The following is a 17,959-nucleotide window of genomic DNA, read 5'->3' as shown; positions in this document are numbered from 1 at the left end:
TTCTCCACTCTCTTCCATGCCCTGCTCTGTGTCCCAGGGACCTGATTTCTAGGGACCACATCATCTGAGCTCTCCTGCCCTCTGTCATCTGACTGGAGCAGCCAATGGGAGGAGAGAAGACACGATTTATTCCCTTGCTCCCTCTAAACTCCAGGAGACAGTAAAGGACAGGGAAGCCTGGCTCGCTGCAGTCCATGGGGATGCAAGGAGCTGGACATGACTGAGTGACTGAACAACAACAACCTCCGCACCTGGCTGTTGCAGTTCTGACTCTAGCTGAGTTTCTCTGCAGTCACGGCGCTTACCAGGCTCCCTGCAGACCCCATAAGCCTGGGATGGTGAAAGCTTCCTGCAATAACCAGGCCCTGGGTACTTGATCGTATCTTAACGACTTCCTTGTGTGCATGCATGCATGCTTAGTTGCTCAGGCTGTCTTACTCTGTGATCCACAGACTGTAGCCTTCCAGGCTCATCTGTCCAGGGGATTTCCCAGGCACAGATACTGGAGTGTGTAGCCATTGCCTTCTCCAGGGGATCTTCCTGACTCAGGGATTGAACCCAGGTCTCCTGAATGGCAGGCAGATTCTTTACCATCTGAGCCACCAGGGAGCCACCAGCCACCCTGTTGACTCCCTTAATTCTCTGCAGTTTCTTCATTCAATTCTTGCACTTAAACTACTTTGAAAGTTCTGTCTGTTTCCTTCCCAGACCCTGGCTGATACAGCCTCAGTAAGATCTTTCCCAAGAGCCCAACTCATGCAGTCCTGGGGAATCACACCCACCTCAAGGTCTTCTGGAGCATGGTTGGTACACAGGCCAGGCTGTGTTGAGTAATGAGGGTCCCTCAAGTAGGCACTCTCCCAGGCAACCACTAGCTCTGCCAACCGTGTCAGCCAACATGCCACACTCAACTCTTAAGTCTAACTTAACCTAATACTTATTTCTCATCACATGGCCTCTCCCAGCAACCTCTTTACCAGGCATAACTAAACGATAGCCAATCTGGCTGGCAGCCTACCAGATGGCTTTCTTGGATTCTCAATCCAAGAAGCTCAGAGCCCAACATCATCAGGGTGGGGAGGTTGCTAGACGGCCTTCAGGAAGGCCAGGCTGACCCACGGGAAAATGGAAGAGGTGGTTAAGAGAGAAAAGACACAGGAGGGTGGGAGAGAGATCCTGAAGGCTCTGTGGGACCAATGACTTTCCAGAAGTTTCCCGGTTCTGGATCCTTTGAGGTCTGTGTGTACCTCTGTTCCCGTGCCTGTGAATTTACCAGTGATTTCTTATGACAGTCCTACCCTTCCCCCAAATAAGCTTGGATAAGTTTATGATTCACGCACCAACAAGCCTGAAACCTCGGGAGTCCTACTCTTACGAGAACCCTAGAGAATCAAGGCAGGGACCTTGCAGACCAGGAACTTTCTAGATACCTGGATTAAGTCTTGGGCACAAAGGAAGAGACATGCCTTGGTTGCAGAAGTCTGGGAACAGATAAGAGGGGTACCCGGGGGACTGAGAGAAGGCACTCCTACTAAATTCTTCAACAGAGGAGAGCATCAGTGGGCAGAGGAACACAGAGGACAGAGCAGAAGAAGCTGAACCCAGAGGAAAAGCTGAGGCCAGTCACGGGCAAGGCGGCAATGAAGCAGGGCAGAGGGAGAAAGGGCATTTCAGCAGGAACATGGAGAGACGTGTTTCTGAAATGTCTGACCTCAGGGTCAGACCTAAGGACATGGGAACCCCCATCCTGGTTGTCTCCAAGGAAGGCATGGTCTGGGAAGTTAAGGTTCCTTATTCATCCCGCACGCTTAACATATGTGTACTGAGTATGCAGACACAACACAGAGTCATCCTGAACCTTCCTAACTCATCCACAGGGTGGGAGTCTTAGTTGTTCAGTCGTGTCTGACTCTGTGACCTCATAACTGGCCAGGCTCCTCTGTCCATGAGATTCCCCAGGTAAGAATACTGGAGTGTGTTGCCATTTCCTTCTCCAGGGGATCTTCCCCACCCAGGGATCGAACCCGGGTCTCTTGCACTGCAGGCAGATCTTGACTGAGTGAGCTACCAGGGAGGCCCTCATCCATAGGATAGGGGTGATTTATGAGCTCTGGGCCACAGATGGGGACCCAGGCTCTCTGAGATCCAGTCACCCAGTCAGTAACTAACAGAGTCAGTTATTGTTAAGCTGTGTTGCTCAGTCATGTCTGACTCTCTGCCACCCCCTGGACGGCAGCACGCCAGGCCTCCCTGTCCCTGCCATCTCCTGGACTTTGCCCAAGTTCATGTCCACTGAGTTGGTGACACTGGGACAGAGCTGGGACTCAGCCCAGATCATCTCACTACAAAACCCATCTTCTGAACGACTCCATATGCCCAGTCCTTGCCCCTTCCAGTGGGGCATTTCTTGCCTCTGATCCACCTTCTTCACTAGGTAAAAAGACACCTGAGGGCAGGGACTAAGTCTCGTCCCAGGCCCACGTCATGGACTCCTATTTCTGGGCTTAGACCCCAAAACTCAATAAATGGTTGTGATGCGAACGATAATAAAGACACTACTAGAGTAATCAATCAGCAGCCTGATGTCTGGGGACTCTTCCTTCAAGACGCTAACATTCTCCCCCTGCTGCCCAGGAATGAAGAGATGAAGGTACAGATAATAAACAGGGTGAGCTTGTTTCTGCCACTGAAAGAAAGTGAGAGTGAACTCACTCAGTCATGTCTGATTCTTTGTGACCTCATGGACTGTAGCCTACCAGGTTTCTCTGTCCATGGGATTTTCTAGGCAAGAGTACTGGAGTGGGTTGTCATTTCCTTCTCCAGGGGATCTTCCCGACCCTGGTCTCCCCCATTGTCCATATACACCCCAATTCATTCACAGAAAATAAACTGAAGATAATCTTTCATCCGTGATTGGCTGTGACCACATTTATTATATAAATGAGTGAGAGGAAACTCCCAGGCTCTGACTGGCCTGGGACAGGAATGGAGGAGCAGAAGGCCATCCAATATTGAGAGCAGAAAAGCAAGAGCAGCGATTAGCTGGGTCAGTGAGCTCCCCGGTGCAGAATTGCAGCCTGTAAGGTCCCACTGTCAACTCAATAATGTGTCACCTTCATCTGAAAACTGGGGAAGGCTCACAGCCAGTCTCCACACAAGACTATAACTATGAGATGGCTCTGCTCCAAAGCTAACAGGCAAAGTGCTATCTTTATCTTCAAGTTCATGAGGGAGGGGGACCTTGGGCCCTTTGCTCTCACATCAGTTCAGTTCTGTCACTCAGTCGTGTCCGACTCTTTGGTACCCCATGGACTGCAGTATGCCAGGCTTCCTTCTCCATCACCAACTCCCAGAGTTCACTCAAACTCATGTCTATTGAGTCAGTGATGCCATCCAACAATCTCATCCTCTGTTGCCCCTTCTCCTCCCGCCCTCAATCTTTCCTAGCATCAGGGTCTTTTCAAATGAGTCAGTTCTTCACATCAGGTGGCCAAAGTATTGGACTTTCAGCTTCAGCATCAGTCCTTCCAATGAATATTCAGGACAGATTTCCTTTAGGATGGACTGGCTGGATCTCCTTGCAGTCCAAGGGACTCCCAAGAGTCTTCTCCAACACCACAGTTCGAACGCATCAATTCTTCGGCATTCAGCCTTCTTCACAGTCCAACTCTCACATCCATACATGACCACAGGAAAAACCATAGCCTTGACTAAATGGACCTTTGCTGGTAAAGTAATGTCTCTGCTTTTTAATATGCTGTCTAGGTTGGTCATGCCTTTTCTTCCAAGGAGCAAGAGTCTTTTAATTTCATGGCTGCAGTCACCATCTGCAGTGATTTGGGAACCCCCCAAAATAAAATCTCTCACTGTTTCCAGTGTTTCCCCATCTTTTTGCCATGAAGTGATGGGACCAGATGCCATGATCGTCGTTTTCTGAATGTTGAATTTTAAGCCAACATTTTCACTCTCCTCTTTCACTTTCATCAAGAAGCTCTTTAGTTCTTCTTCACTTTCTGCCATGAAGTTGGTGTCATCTGCATATTTGAGATTATCGATATTTCTCCTGGCAATCTTGATTTCAGCTTGTGTTTCCTCCAGTCCAGCATTTCTCATGATGTACTCTACATATAAATTAAATAAGCAAGGTGACAATATACATCCTTGACATACTACTTTCCTGATTTGGAACCAGTCTGTTGTTCCATGTCTAGTTCTAACTGTTGCTTCTTGACCTGCATACAGATTTCTCAGGAGGCAAGTTAGATGGACTGGTATTCCCATCTCTTTAAGAATTTTCCATAGTTTGTTCTGATCCACACAGTCAAAGGCTTTGGCATAGTCAATAAAGCAGAAACAGATGTTTTTCTGGAACCCTTGCTTTTTTGATGATCCAACGGATGTTGACAATTTGATCTCTGGTTCCTCTGCCTTTTCTAAAACCAGCTTGAGCATCTGGAAGTTCACGTACTGCTGAAGCCTGGCTTGGACAATTTTGAGCATTACTTTGCAAGCATGTGAGATGAATGCAATTGTGCAGTAGTTTGAGCATTCTTTGGTATTGCCTTTCTTTGGGATTGGAATGAAAACTGACCTTTTCCAGTCCTGTGGCCACTGCTGAGTTTTCCAAATTTGCTGGCATATTGAGTGCAGCACCTTCACAGGATCATCTTTTAGGATTTGAAATAGCTCCACTGGAATTCCATCACCTCCACTAGCTTTGTTCATAGAGATGCTTCCTAAGGCTCACTTCACATTCCAGGATGTCTGGCTCTAGGTCTCATATCAGGAAATGATTTATTTGCATCCGACCTCAATCCTCCTCATGGAGAAGGAAATGGCAACCCACTCCAGTATCCTTGCCTGGAAAATCTCATGGACAGAAGAGCCTGGTGGGCTGCAGTCCATGGGGTCGCAAAGAGTCAGGCACGACTGGGCAACTAACACTAACACTCACTCAATCCTCCTCAACCTGTTGAAGCTTAAGACCTCTTGTCTTTAGCACAAAAGACAGCATCTGCTTCTCCATATTGTGTCACCAACAGCCTCTGAGGCTAGTAAGTCTGCCCCAGGCCGTCTATGGGGTCGCACAGAGTCGGACACGACTGAAGTGACTTAGCAACAGCAGTAGGCAAAATCATTTCCCTTTCTTTGACCTCTCCTCCAGGCTTTTGTGGGATTCCCTGGTGGCTCAGACAGTGAAGCGTCTGCCCACAATGCGGGAGACCGGGGTTCGATCCCTGAGTTGGGAAGATCCCCTGGAGAAGGAAAGGGCAGTGCACTCCAGTACTCTTGCCTAGAAAATTCCATGGATGGAGGAGCCTGGTGGGCTAAAGTCCATTGGGTCACAAAGAGTCGGATATGACTTCACTTTCTTTTCTTTCCAGGCTTTTGTGAATGTGCTTTGCTTCAAGCTCCTCTAAAGGTGAGACTGTTCGGCAGCAGTGACGGAACACCGGGTTGGAAACGAGATCCCTTCAGCTCTGCACCTTACTGGCCTTGTGACTTCAGGCAGCCCAGGATCGCCCCAGGCCTACTCTCTTCTTAATGTAGAGGATAACACTTCATCTACTCAGCAGGGCAAAGAAGGCATTATTTCAGGCCATCTGTCTGTTATACATGACTTTAAAGCTGTGAAAGAAGGCGATGAAATAGACTTCGCATTTCAAGTCCCCAGGCCTTCTAAATATTTATTACATGAAAGTGCTTCATGAGACAAACTGTTTATGCTTCTGTGCAAATTTGCTCAACAAAAGTCCCTTCTCTCTCCCACTCCATGGGGGTGCTGATTGTTTGAGAGGCTAAAAGTGGCTTCACAGAATCCAAAAGGATGCTAATGCTTGACCAGAAGAAAGGATGTGAGAGTGCACAGGCCTCTCTGTATGTGATGGAAATTTCTGGAATGTTACACACACACACACACTCATACACACAACCCATACACACAGACTATGAAGACTGGCTATCTGTTAGAAGAGGGATCTTTTTCTTTATATACTTCCAAAATGCTCAGAAATTATTTTTTTACCCATAAGCACATGATTACTTTTATCATTCCGCTGCTGCTGTTAAGCTGCTTCAGTTGTGTCTGACTCTGTGTGACCCCACAGATGGCAGCCCACCAGCCTCCACCATCCCTGGGATTCTCCAGGCAAGAACACTGGAGTGGGTTGCCATTTCCTTTTTCCAGTGCATGAAAGTGAAAAGTGAAAGTGAAGTCTCTCAGTCCTAAAAAGGCCTAATATAAAGAACCACCACCAGCACCACATTAAAAAAGTTCCTGGAAATTGACTGTAGGTCTCAATCTAGGGCTGCCATGCCCTAAGAGGAATAAGACGGCACAGTTTTCAGATTTCACTGCCAAGGCTCAACCCGTACCTGCTGAGTGCTCAGTATTCAACAACATTGGCTAGTAAGCACATACTCAGGGCTGGCATCGTGCTAGACCAGGAGTTGGCCAGCCACAGTCTGTGCACCAAATCCAGCCCACCACCTGTTTCATAAATTTTTCTTGGAACATGGCCACGCTTACTCATTTATGCATTGTCTGTGGCTGATTTGTGCTAGAAAAGCCAAGTTGAATAGTTGCAACAGAGACCAAATGGCCCCAAAGTCTAAACTATTTACTCTCTGGCCCTTTACAGAAAAGGTTACCAGCCCCTGTGTTAGGATGGTGAGCGTGACAGGCCTGTATCCTGCATGCATGGAACTCGGAGTCTAGTCAGGGGCACTCAGTCATACAAATAAACATACATTTGTACCACACTAGCAAAGAAAGGTGTGTTTGGTGCCTTTAGAGAGTATTATTGGCAGCTGACGGCTTCCCTGGTGGCTCGGATGGTAACGAATCTGCTTGCAATGCAGGAGATCTGGGTTCAATCCCTGGGGTGGGAAGATTCCCCTGGAGAAGGAAATGGCAACCCACTCCAGTATTCTTGCCTGGAGTATCCCAAGGACAGAGGAGCCTGGCAGGCTACAGTCCATGGGGTCACAAAGAATTGGACATGACTGAGTGACTAGCATCTCATTAGCAGCTGACGTAGTTGGGAACATCATGGAAGACAAAAATGTCCAGTAGGTACAAAGACTCTATGATGTGAGAGAACACAGAAATTAAAAACAACAACAAAAACAAAACAGCAAGAAGCCAAAGCGGACAGAGGTTAAGGCCTGGCAACGTGTGACAGCAGATAAGGCTGGGAGGGGACTGGGAGGCCGACCACACAGGACTCTGGAGACCCCGATAAGGACTGTATCTGACGAGAAATGGGGACCCCTTGAAGGGTTTCCAGTGAGGTCGCTGGAGACAGGATGAATGTTATGAAAGACTTTCTCTGACTTTCTGGTGGAGGAAGGCTAAAGGAGACCCAGGTGGGATGGGTCAGCCAGTTGGGCAGCTGTTTTTCAGAGGCCTGGATGAAGATGGTAGCAGCTTAAACCTCAGGGTACAGATGGTAGGGCTTAGAGGGATGAAGTCTGTCAGGTGACGCACAGAAGCAAGGCCATCAACCATCCCAAACGGTCCCACCTGGCCGTGAAGGAGGCATCTGATGTCATCACGGGTTCCATGGTTTCAGATACAATAGAAATATTCAATAATGAGAAAAGATCTTTCTATGGTTCATAAGCCCAGTTTTCCTTTCTCTGTGCTTCCTGCGTATTCTGAGACTGTGGTGGATGCCGAGCCTTTCAGATGCATAAATAGTGGCCATCTCCTCACATGGTCCCTGTTCCATCATGCCTCCTGGTCAATTCAATCACCCCTAAAATGAAGGTGCAAGTCAACTGGAACATGCAATTTATGTCTTCATACCCTAGTTCAGTCATCTTTTTACTGTGAAAAAGGAGAAGTACTCATTTTTCAATTTTGATTAAAAATATAAAATGCCTTCATTTGACCTCCTTTGAATGAGCCACATGTCTGTCAGGCACTGGGTCAATAAAAGCATGACTGGAATACTAAATGGTGCTTCTATTTTGGGTTCACTCGAAGACTTGCTTTCTTTCCTATGTCTCCTGCCTTTCAATGGCCAAATCGCTATGTCAGTAGGCAATGAATTACTGCTGCATATGTGTCAAGTTCTGTGGAACCAACAGGCTATGGGACCACTCAGAAGATATGATACACAGTTGAAGGAAAAGACACTGTTGACCAAACAGGAATTCTGGGAGCAAGACCAGATCCCTGGCAATGAATACTCCTGGCAAGTGGGAGTATTTATCTTCTCATATTTCCACTTGTAGAGTTGTCAGTTTGAAAGGAAGAGGAATTTGAAACCCAACAAATAAAATCTTTATTTCTCAAGGCAAGCTCCATTCAATCACCATGAATTGTAACTGAGATTTCCAGAACAGTGTGTTAGAAGCCCAGCCAGACAACATCCAAAGAACTGGATTAATTCAGTAAAATGAAAATAACACATCAGTCCATTGAGAATCTGGAGAGAAAATACTGACATTGTCATTGGAAAGCAGCATGACAGAGCAAAAAGAGAGCTAAGAGCTTTGGAGTGAGGCAGCATAAGCAGCTGGCAAATTTAACCTTGGATAAGCTATTTAATGCTTCTGAATGTCAGTTTCCTAAACCACAAACCATGGATCATAAGACCTAGAGTTGTTCTATGAATGAGCTAATTTGTGAAGATCCTTGCACATAGTAGGGGATTAATAAATGATAGTTCCTTTCCCTAAACTGCCCAAATTCAATTCTGGACTGAAAGAATGGTATACAGATCCATCACACTGGACAATTCCAGGACAAAGAGTCACTCAAGTGTTCTGCCAGTTCAGGGCAAGTACCCTAACTTGCTCCTGAGAGCAACCACGAATCCGATGGAGGCACTAGATTCAAAGATGAAGAAAAAGCCAGACGAGGAGAAAAAGGCAGCAAAGGGGAGAATGTGTGACTCCTGTTTTTACTACCTGCTAAGAAGAAATTGTGAGCAACTGACTGCAGAACCAGCCCTGTGAGTCAGGCGCTGCCCGGCACTCCTCGGGCTCGGCACTGGAGCCTGGAATGCAATTGCTCACTGTCTGCTTTATGACAATACATCTTCTGGTTGCTCAGGACAGGGAGGGTGGAGGCATCTCTGGACTCTGTTTTGTTTTGATTTTTCCAATCACCTATATCCATCCACCCATCCATCTATCTTCCATTCACTGTCTCTCACCGTATACCTTCTGAGCACCTATTTTGTGACTGTGGGACACATACCAAGCATTTGAGAAGATACACAGGTGGATGTTTTAGGACAGACATGCAGGGTTGCAGGAGTTACCTATCTAATCCAGCATTCCATTCATGTGTGCGTGCATGTCTAACACCCATTAGAGGAAGACCTTAATAGTGTGCACATTACTATTAAGACCTCACCGTATTACAGGTTCTATGCTACACGCTTATATGTGTTATCTTGCTTGTCGTAACTACTTTATGAAGTCAACATTGTTATTATCTTTAATGGACAGATCAGAAAAATAGGACTGGAAGAATTTGATTACACAGCTTATAAATGGTAGAGCAAGGATCCAAAGTCAGGTTTCGTAATGAGGAAGAAAGAATCAGCAATGTCCCGTTTGCTGAGCCCCTTACCCAGAGATGTCAGTGTATGATACCTTCTTTGTATCTGTTCTCTGACACAATAAAAAGAGGGCTGGTGTTAGAATAAATGAAACAGTGCATCTAACAGCTTCAGAAGATATAAGCAAAAAGGAAATGAAAGATTAAAGACTTAGCTGAGGTTCTAGCTGTGACTGTTCATGTACATTTACTAAGATCTGAACCATGACTTCACTGGGTCCTTTAGGAAAATACTTTTGCCACTGACCAAAATATCTTCTTTACTCTGGAGTCACTGACACCTAAACAACATTCACATGGCCAGATACGTGCTCCCACTTGTCCTGTGATGGTGGGGAAAGAGAATTGGGGTAGAAATTAAGATTCCCATGTGAAAGATGCACTGGCAGCTCAAGACAATAAAGAATCTGCCTACAATGCAGGAGACCCAGATTTGATCCCTGGGCCAGGAAGTTCCCCTGGAGAAGGGTTTGGCTACCCACTCCAGTATTCTTGCCTGGACAATCCCATGGACAGAGGGGCCTGGTGGGCTACAGTCCACGGGGTCGCAGGAGTCGAACACAACTGAGCAACCACATGTCCACCTTTCATGAAAGATGAGAGTTAAAGTCCTATGACCACTAAAGCAGTGGAACCACGGGAGGCCAAAAATCTCCACAGGAAAACAAAAGTGCTCCGGACTAGGAGCAACTAGTCATGAGTTCGAATCCAAGCTATGTGTCCTTGGGCACAACAATTAATGAGCCCCTCTGGGCCAGTTGCCTCATATCTACAATGAAGAGAATAAGATCTACCTCACAGTATTTTTGTAAGACTAAATAAGTTTAGGCAGACTATAAAGCCAATTCCTTCCAACAGTCACATTTGTAAAATGACAAGGACTTCAGGACTTCCCTGCTGGTCCAGTGGTTACTCTGGGCTCCCACTGCAGGGGTATGGGTTCGATCCCTGGTCAGGGAACTAAGATCCCACATGTTGCATGTCAAAAAAAAATGTTTTAAAAAGAAAATGACAGGATCTTATACATTGGCTTCTACTATAAATTGACAAGATCCTTTGCAAAGACATCACTAGTACGTTATCCAAAAATTCTTCCATTAAATGGAAATAAGTTGAGCGGCTAAAAGGTCAAGGCTCCCTGTACTAAACCAGAACCCAGTCCTCAGTTTTGACTGCAAACCCTTCAGATCATTTCCATCCTGCTAATAGGCACACACGCTATCCCATCTCTTTCTTGCCCCTCCCCATTCTCAATTTAAAGGTGACCACATTCCACATAGTACCCGCAACACCCCTCTGTCTTCTCTGCTTCCTTCTGAAGTTCTCATTATGTCCCTCAGAAGGCCCCTCAAATGTCGGGCCCTGTTATATGACACCTGGTCGTGGTGGTTTAGTCACTAAGTCTTGTCCCAGTCATTGGGACCCCATCGACTGTAATCCGCCAGGCTCCTCTCTGTACATGGGATATCCCAGGCAAGAATACTGGAGTGAGTTGCCATTTCCTTTCTCCAGTTAGATGATGTTAAAGAGAGCTAAATCATTTGAGGTAGTTCCAAACATCAGAGCTAGAACTGGTAGGGTGGATTTAGAGGAAGGTTCCAGCTCTGTGTAGGGAATATGCTTGGAACAGTGGCGGCTGGCCAGCTGGGAGGCAAGCTTCTAAAGCAGGCAGCTCTCCACCAAGAAAGCTCAGCAGAATATCTCACCTCCTGCTGCTTGACTGAACCTCCAAACATCACATGATTTTATCCAGAACTTACTGAGTGCTTTCTAATGTCCTAGGCATAAGAAATGCAAGTATGAGTAAAATGCAGCCCTCAGCTCTCAAAAGCTCACTGGAGAGACAAACTCATAAGCAGGTAGTTATAAAGCAATATGTGTGTGTGTGTGTGTGTGTGTGTGTGTGTGTGCACGCGCACGCGTGCAGGCATGCTCAGCCATGTCCAACTCTTTGCAACCCTAAGGACTGCAGCCCCTCGGGCTCCTCTGTCCATGGGATTCTCTAGGCAAGAATACTGAGTGGGTTGCCATTTCCTTCTCCAAGGGATCTTCCCAACCCAGGGATCGAACCTGTGTCTGCTACATTAGCAGGTGAATTCTTTCCCACCGAGCCACCAGGGAAAGTGAATGTCCCTCAGTCATGTCCTACTCTTTGAGACCCCATGGACTGTATAGTCCATGGAATTCTCCAGGCCAGAATACTGGAGTGGGTAGCCTTTCCCTTCTCCAGGGGATCTTCCAAACCCAGAGATTGAACCCAGGTCTCCTGCATTGCAGGTGATTCTTTACCAGCTGAGCCACAAGGGAAGCCCGAGCCACCTAGGAAGCCCTTTATAAAACAATGTGGTAAGTACAAAAATAGAGAAATTAGAGGGAATGCTGCAGGGTGGTCTAACTCAGGAGGTGGCCCTCACTCAGGTGGGCTGTTCTTTCTGGAGGAGGGGACACCAAACAGCCTTAAAGGATGGAGTAGGGGAAGCAGTGAAGGGTGAGATGGGGACAGTGTAGGATGGGTGTTCAGGGTGAAAGGACTGAGCGTGAGCAAAGGAACAACCGTGACCAACAGAATGGTGTAGGAGAGGTCCTCCAGGCAGTTGGATAATGCTAGAACAGTCCACAGGAGTGGGGAGGGGTGGGAGACAGGCTGGAGCTGCAGACAGGAGCCTGGGGAATGGGGGCCTTGTAACGTGCATTCTGCAGCGTGAACTTTGTCCTAGAGGCAATGGGCAGCCCACACCCTAAAGGTTCTAAGCACACAGGTGACTAAGTTTCCATTACCTTGGATTTAGGAGGTTTTCTTTTCTTTTCCCAAAGGGAGACTGCAGGACAGCTTTGAGAACTGCTGCCTTGAACTCTGGGAGCCCCAGGGTCAGAACAGCCCTGCTTGACTCACCCGAAGGCGAACACCCAGTTCCTTTGGTCCCTGCCTCTTCCTCTTCTGTCTCCTGGGCCTCTTGGTAATGCTGACCTCACAAAAAAGTGACACGGGCACTAGGTGACTCAGCGTTACAGAGGGCTTGGAAGCGGCCAAAGTCCACGTTGAACCCTGAGCATCTTCCTGCAGCAGGCACACTGGCGGGGAGGCAGGCTCGGGGAGGCAGGATTGCTGCAGTGAGCTCCAGGGCCCGCCAGCCTTGTGATCTGGCAGCTTCTCCCCGCCTCTCACTTTCTTGCCTTCCGCTTAATACCCACTGGCTCCTGGCTGACTTGGCCAGACACCAGGGTGGGAAGGGACGGGCAGTGCAAGCCCGCCTTGCAGATGAAAGCATCCTTCTGGCTGGGCTCTACCACCAGACCACTCCTACCTCCCCAGGAGGGGACCCTGGCCTCCTGGGCTTTTCTGAACTGCTGCACCTCCTACCTCTCAAGCTGCCTCCTCCCCAACCCTGGGCTTCCCTGATGGCTCGGCAGGTAAAGAATCTGCCTGCCAATGCAGGAGATGCAGGTTCGATCCCTCGGTCGGGCAGATTCCCCTGGAGAAGAGAATGGCAACCCACTCCAATATTCTTGCCTGGGAAATCCCAAGGACAGAGGACCCCAATGGGCTCCAGTTCATGGAGCTGCTAAGAGTCGGACACAACTTCATGACTAAAAAACAACAACCACCTCCCACCCCACCGGCTCCTTCTTCCTTCCCCATCCTATTTCATCCCCCAGATCTATTCCTCACTTCCCAGGGCCCAGTGTCTCCACCGCCTCCCTGAAAATCCTGTCCATTTCTTCTCTCCTGAATGAGTCATACTCCTTTGGGCTTCTTTATTAAGCACCTAAATGCCCCCCACCCCTCAAACTTCCTTGACCACTCCATTCCCAGCCCCTCCCTTCTACCACTCCCCTTCAGCCTGAGCACAGGTTGACCGTCATCTGCCCCCTGGTACTGGTTCAGCTGCTCCGACCACTCCCTTCACACAAATCCCTGAATCAGCCACAAGCTTCCCACTAAGCATATTCCCTCTGCTGGGAATGGCCTCATCCCTGTCTCCCTTCTGAATATCCTTCTGGGCACAGCGCAAATGTCACCCTGACCCAAAGGCTCTCTCCTCTCATCTCCAAGACAGATTAAATCTAACAAGACTTTGCTTACCTTTTTAAACAGAGGGTGTTTGGCTTATGTTATAATAACAGCTAGGGCTGATGTATCAGGCACTTCTCAGAGAACCCTGTATAGAGTAATTCATTTAATTCTCAGAATCACCCTGTTATTACCTTCAAGTCAACCTGCCCGAGTTTACAGTGAGCCAGTGGGAGAACTGAGGCTTAAACTGAGGCTCTAATGAGAAGCAAAGCCACCTCTCCCACCCAGGAAGCCTTTGAATCTTGGAGTCTCACTCTGTTCCCCTGGCACACAGTGGGTGACTACTAAATGTGAGAGTTCTGGGTTTAACTGAACTTTGCTCAGCATGCATCCTGGTACCTTCCTCGCATGTATGTTCTGGCTCCCCAGGCCGTCCACGAGATCCTCAGGGAGACAGGACCAGGTCATCTATTTGCTTCACAGGCCTGCCATCACAAGCATAATGGGGAGCTGGGGGATCCTCAGAGAGCTCTAGGGGTGAAGATGGGGGCAAACTAACTTTGGATTAAGGCATGCCTTGAAGGGTGAAAGTGTTAGTCGCTCAGTCGTGTCTGATTCTTTGTGACCCATGGACTGGAGCCTGCCAGGCTCCTCTGTGCATGGAATTCTCCAGGCAAGAATACTGCAATGGGTAGCTATTCCCTTCTCCAGGGGATCTTCCCTACCCAGGGACTGAACCCAGGTCTCCTGCCTTGCAGGCAGATTCTTTACCATCTGAGCCATCAGGGAAGCCCCAGTGTATGCCTTAGAGTATCTTAGAGTATCTAATTTACCAAGGCTTTTTCACAAGCCTGAGCTCATCAGCTGGATGTGGAGAAGGTAAAGAGGACAGAGGTGCAGATAGCCTGAGATCTGGTCAAGGTCTTAGAGCTAGAAATAGCTGAGTGAGATGATAGAAATTACAACCCAGGACTCTGAATAAAACAACAGAAAGCCAGTCCCCTGCTCATGGTGTGGTCCTGGGCAGCTGTGGCCATCAAGAAGGGGCAGGCTGATGTAAATCAACTATACTTCAATGAAAACATTGAAGAAAAAAAAAAAGATCAAGGTCAGCCAATTCTTTAAAAGAAAAAAAAAATGGGTGGGCTGCGTATTCAGCTACCCCCTCCCCCCATGGATGAAGTACCCTTGGTTGTTGGGAAGGGGAGCCTGACCCAGACTTCTAGACAGAGGCTGGCTGAGCTGATTAGGGCAGAATGTGTTAAGGCAGGTTCAGCAGGACCTCTGGGGACCTCTCGGAATGTTTGGTCACTCTCACCAGACAGAACTCAAACAAACCCCCTGAGAGACCACCTGATTTTTCAAGCGGTCTGATAATATATCAATAGAGATAAATAAAGAGTCAAGAAAAACTGGTTTGTCCCTCCCATTAGCTGGAGGCAGTAGGCAACCATTGGACTTTAGCCCACCAGGCTCCTCCATCCATGGAATTTTCTAGGCCAAGAGTACTGGAGCGGGCTGCCATTTTCTTCTCCAGGGGATCTTCCCAACCCAGGGATCGAATCCCGGTCTCCCGCATTGTGGGCAGACGCTTTACTGTCTGAGCCACCAGGGAATCCGATAATATATCAATAGATATAAATAAAGAGTCAAGAAAAACTGGTTTGTCCCTCCCATTAGCTGGAGGCAGTCAATGGATGCCTACTACTTGTAACTCTCCCATCCCATTTCTAAAACATCTGTATCTTTATTTCACTGTCCTAAGCTCAGCAGGTGAAGAATACGCCTGCACTGCAGGCGGCACAGGTGACGCGGGTTCCATCCCTGGGTCGGGAAGATCCCCTAGCGAAGGAAATGACAGCCCACTCCAGTATTCTTGCCTGGGAAAATTCCATGGACAGGAGCCTGGCGGGCTACCGTCCATGGGGTCGCAGAGTCGGACACGACTGCGCGCATGGCACAAGCCAACACAACTTCAGATGGGATTTACCTGATGTCTTGTGCAAAGGGAAGGCTTTTCCGGCTCAGGTGGCTTCTGCAGAAGAAAAGCTTTTCCCTAGAAGGAAGACCGACCCCATCTTTCCGCCAGTTTGGCGGCCTCTCTGAGCCTTCATCTACCCACCCATCCCGCAGAATAGTGGCAACAACTTGTGAGCTCCCAGCCCCCGCGTCCTGCAGATCCGACTGATCTCCTGGGTCACCGTCTCACGCTCCTCACAGTTCAGGAAATGAATGAGACACTGCAGATGTCTACGCTGTAGAACCACCGCCTACTGGGAACCTCGGACCCTTGTAGCTTCATATCAGGCTCGCAGATGGCCGAGCTCCAGCCCGCGGTGTCGACAGGGGACTAGGCAGGGTGTAATTCCGGGGGCGCGGCGGGGAAGGTCGGAAACGCGGGTCCCATCGAAGCCCGGGGTCGCCGTTCCCCTCCCGACCGCTCGCGGGAGCTGCCAAGCGCCCTGCGAAGCCAGTCCGGCGACCCGGCTCGGGAAGCGCCTGGCTTACCTGCGGCTCCACCAGCCAGCGCGGCTCCGCGCCCAGGGGCGCCGGGCGCGCGGCGCGGAACGCCGAGTACACAGGGATGCGGTGCTGGGTGCTGTACAGGGTGGCGAAGCGCTCGGCGCCCTCGGAACGCTGACAGATCCTCACGTGGGCAGCGGCCGCCGGCCCCGCGGGCGGGGTCCCGGCGTAGAAGAAGCGGTCGCACTCGCCGAAGCCGGCCTCCTCCCGGCGCACCAGCCGGCCTTCCAGCAGCCCGGCCAGGGCGAGGAGGCCGCCCAGCGCCAGGCAGCGCTCGGGGCCCATGGCGCGTCTGCGGGCCGGGCGGGCGGAGCGCGAGGCCGCACAGCTTCGCAGCCGGGAAGTCGGAAGCCGGGCGCGGCGCGGGTGGGGCGCGCTGGGCCGGCCGGGGTGGGCGGCCCCGGCGGCGGGGGCGGGCCCGCGTCCCGAAGCCGCGCCCCCCTCGCGCCCGCCTCTCGGAAGACGCCGGCGCCCGCCAGCCTCTGGCTGGGCGCGCGGGTTCGGGGATGCTAGCCGCGTCCCCCCGCCACCCCGGAGGGTCCGCACCTGGCACCGCCTGGACTCTGCCGTCCGAGTTCACAGGCTCCGGGACGCGTGCTGCCCCGGCGGAAAGGGCTGAGCCAGGGCGGCTTCAGCCGGGGGTGCGGGGACCGTCCCCGGGGCGCGAGTCTAGAAGCCTCCGGAGACAGCGCGCCCCAGGGATCCTCAAGGATGCCCAAAGGCGGCGTGAGATGCCCACAGCAACTGTGGGTCTTTGGAGCGGATGGGCGGAGAAATCCGACTCAAATCAGTCCCTCGCCTTCCCAGTGGAAGTCTTCCCATCCGCCCGCACATGGACATAACTCAGAGATGAAGTTTTAGCAGGTCAGAAGCGGGGACACCCAAGTTAAGAAATCCTGTTGTAGGAAATTCCTAACCTAGGTAGACAGTTCAGCTCTGTGGTTTACTTGGAATCAAAACCAAAACCAAGAAAGGAACAAGACCGGCTGATTTCACTGGTTGGTAGGTCGGTTGGTTCATTATTCTCTTTTGAGTGTCTCTGTGCCAAGCTGGGTTCGGTGACAGCGTACAATGGTAAACACGAATAGGATCCCTGCGGTCCGGATGACGAAAGCTAGTGGGAAAGCTTGTCGTTAATCAAAGAAGCAGTCTATTAAAGGAATAATGAAACACGGAGCGTGGAGCTGTGAGAAACTGCCCCTCCGGGAGTGAGGGTGTGTTTGCCTGAAGAGTGTTGTCTGAAGTGAGATCAAGAGGATGTTAGGAGCTAGGCAAAGATGAAAGTACCATGTGCTAAGGGAGTCTCCCAGCAGAAAGGATATGTTGGAGTTATTTAAGGAGGATGGGTGTGGGTAGAGAACAGTGAACTAGATTATGAGAAATAGGGTTAAAGGAGGCAGGGGACATAGCATTCAGAGTGTCATAGGCTGGAGGCTGTCAACCGTTTTCCGACAGGACTCATACTGAGAAAAATAAAAGCTGGGACTTCCCTGTGGCTCAGATGGTAAAGAATGGGCTTCCAATGCAGGAAACCTGGGTTCGAGCTTTGGGTCAGGAAGATCCCCTGGAGGAGGGCGAGCAGTATCCTTGGCTGGAGAATCCCCATGGACAGCAGAGCCTGGCGTGCTGCAGTCCATGGGGTCACAAAGAGCCGGACATGACTGAGTGACTAAGCACACAGATGAGAGATGGTAGCTGGGACTGGGGTGGTTCTAGAGACAGTCAGAATGCCTACTAAGGCACCTTCAGTCACATCTTACTGTTTAATTTTAGTTCTTAAGTGTGACACACGGGGAACTGGACCAGAGTGTTCTAATGCTTGCCTATGATGACTGTGAGTGTGG

General features: G+C 49.7%; 1 protein-coding gene across 2 annotated transcripts in view; it reads right to left on the bottom strand.

The window, feature by feature from the left end:
• ENDOD1 (endonuclease domain containing 1) overlaps nucleotides 1-16,476 on the bottom strand; it is a 34,733-nt gene extending 18,257 nt beyond the window's left edge. Inside the window, exon 1 of one of the 2 annotated variants that reach the window (XM_018059862.1) lies at nucleotides 16,101-16,476. In XM_018059862.1, coding sequence (XP_017915351.1) covers nucleotides 16,101-16,400 — 300 coding nt within the window. In that variant the 5' untranslated portion in view covers nucleotides 16,401-16,476. The remainder of the gene's footprint in view (nucleotides 1-16,100) is intronic. The other variant, XM_018059863.1, reaches the window with a different exon arrangement.

The sequence above is a fragment of the Capra hircus genome, chromosome 15 (genome assembly GCF_001704415.2).
Source record: "Capra hircus breed San Clemente chromosome 15, ASM170441v1, whole genome shotgun sequence".
NCBI classification, from domain to species: domain Eukaryota; kingdom Metazoa; phylum Chordata; class Mammalia; order Artiodactyla; family Bovidae; genus Capra; species Capra hircus.
Note: the sequence above shows the minus strand (reverse complement) of the source record. Positions and strands in the feature narration are given on the sequence as shown.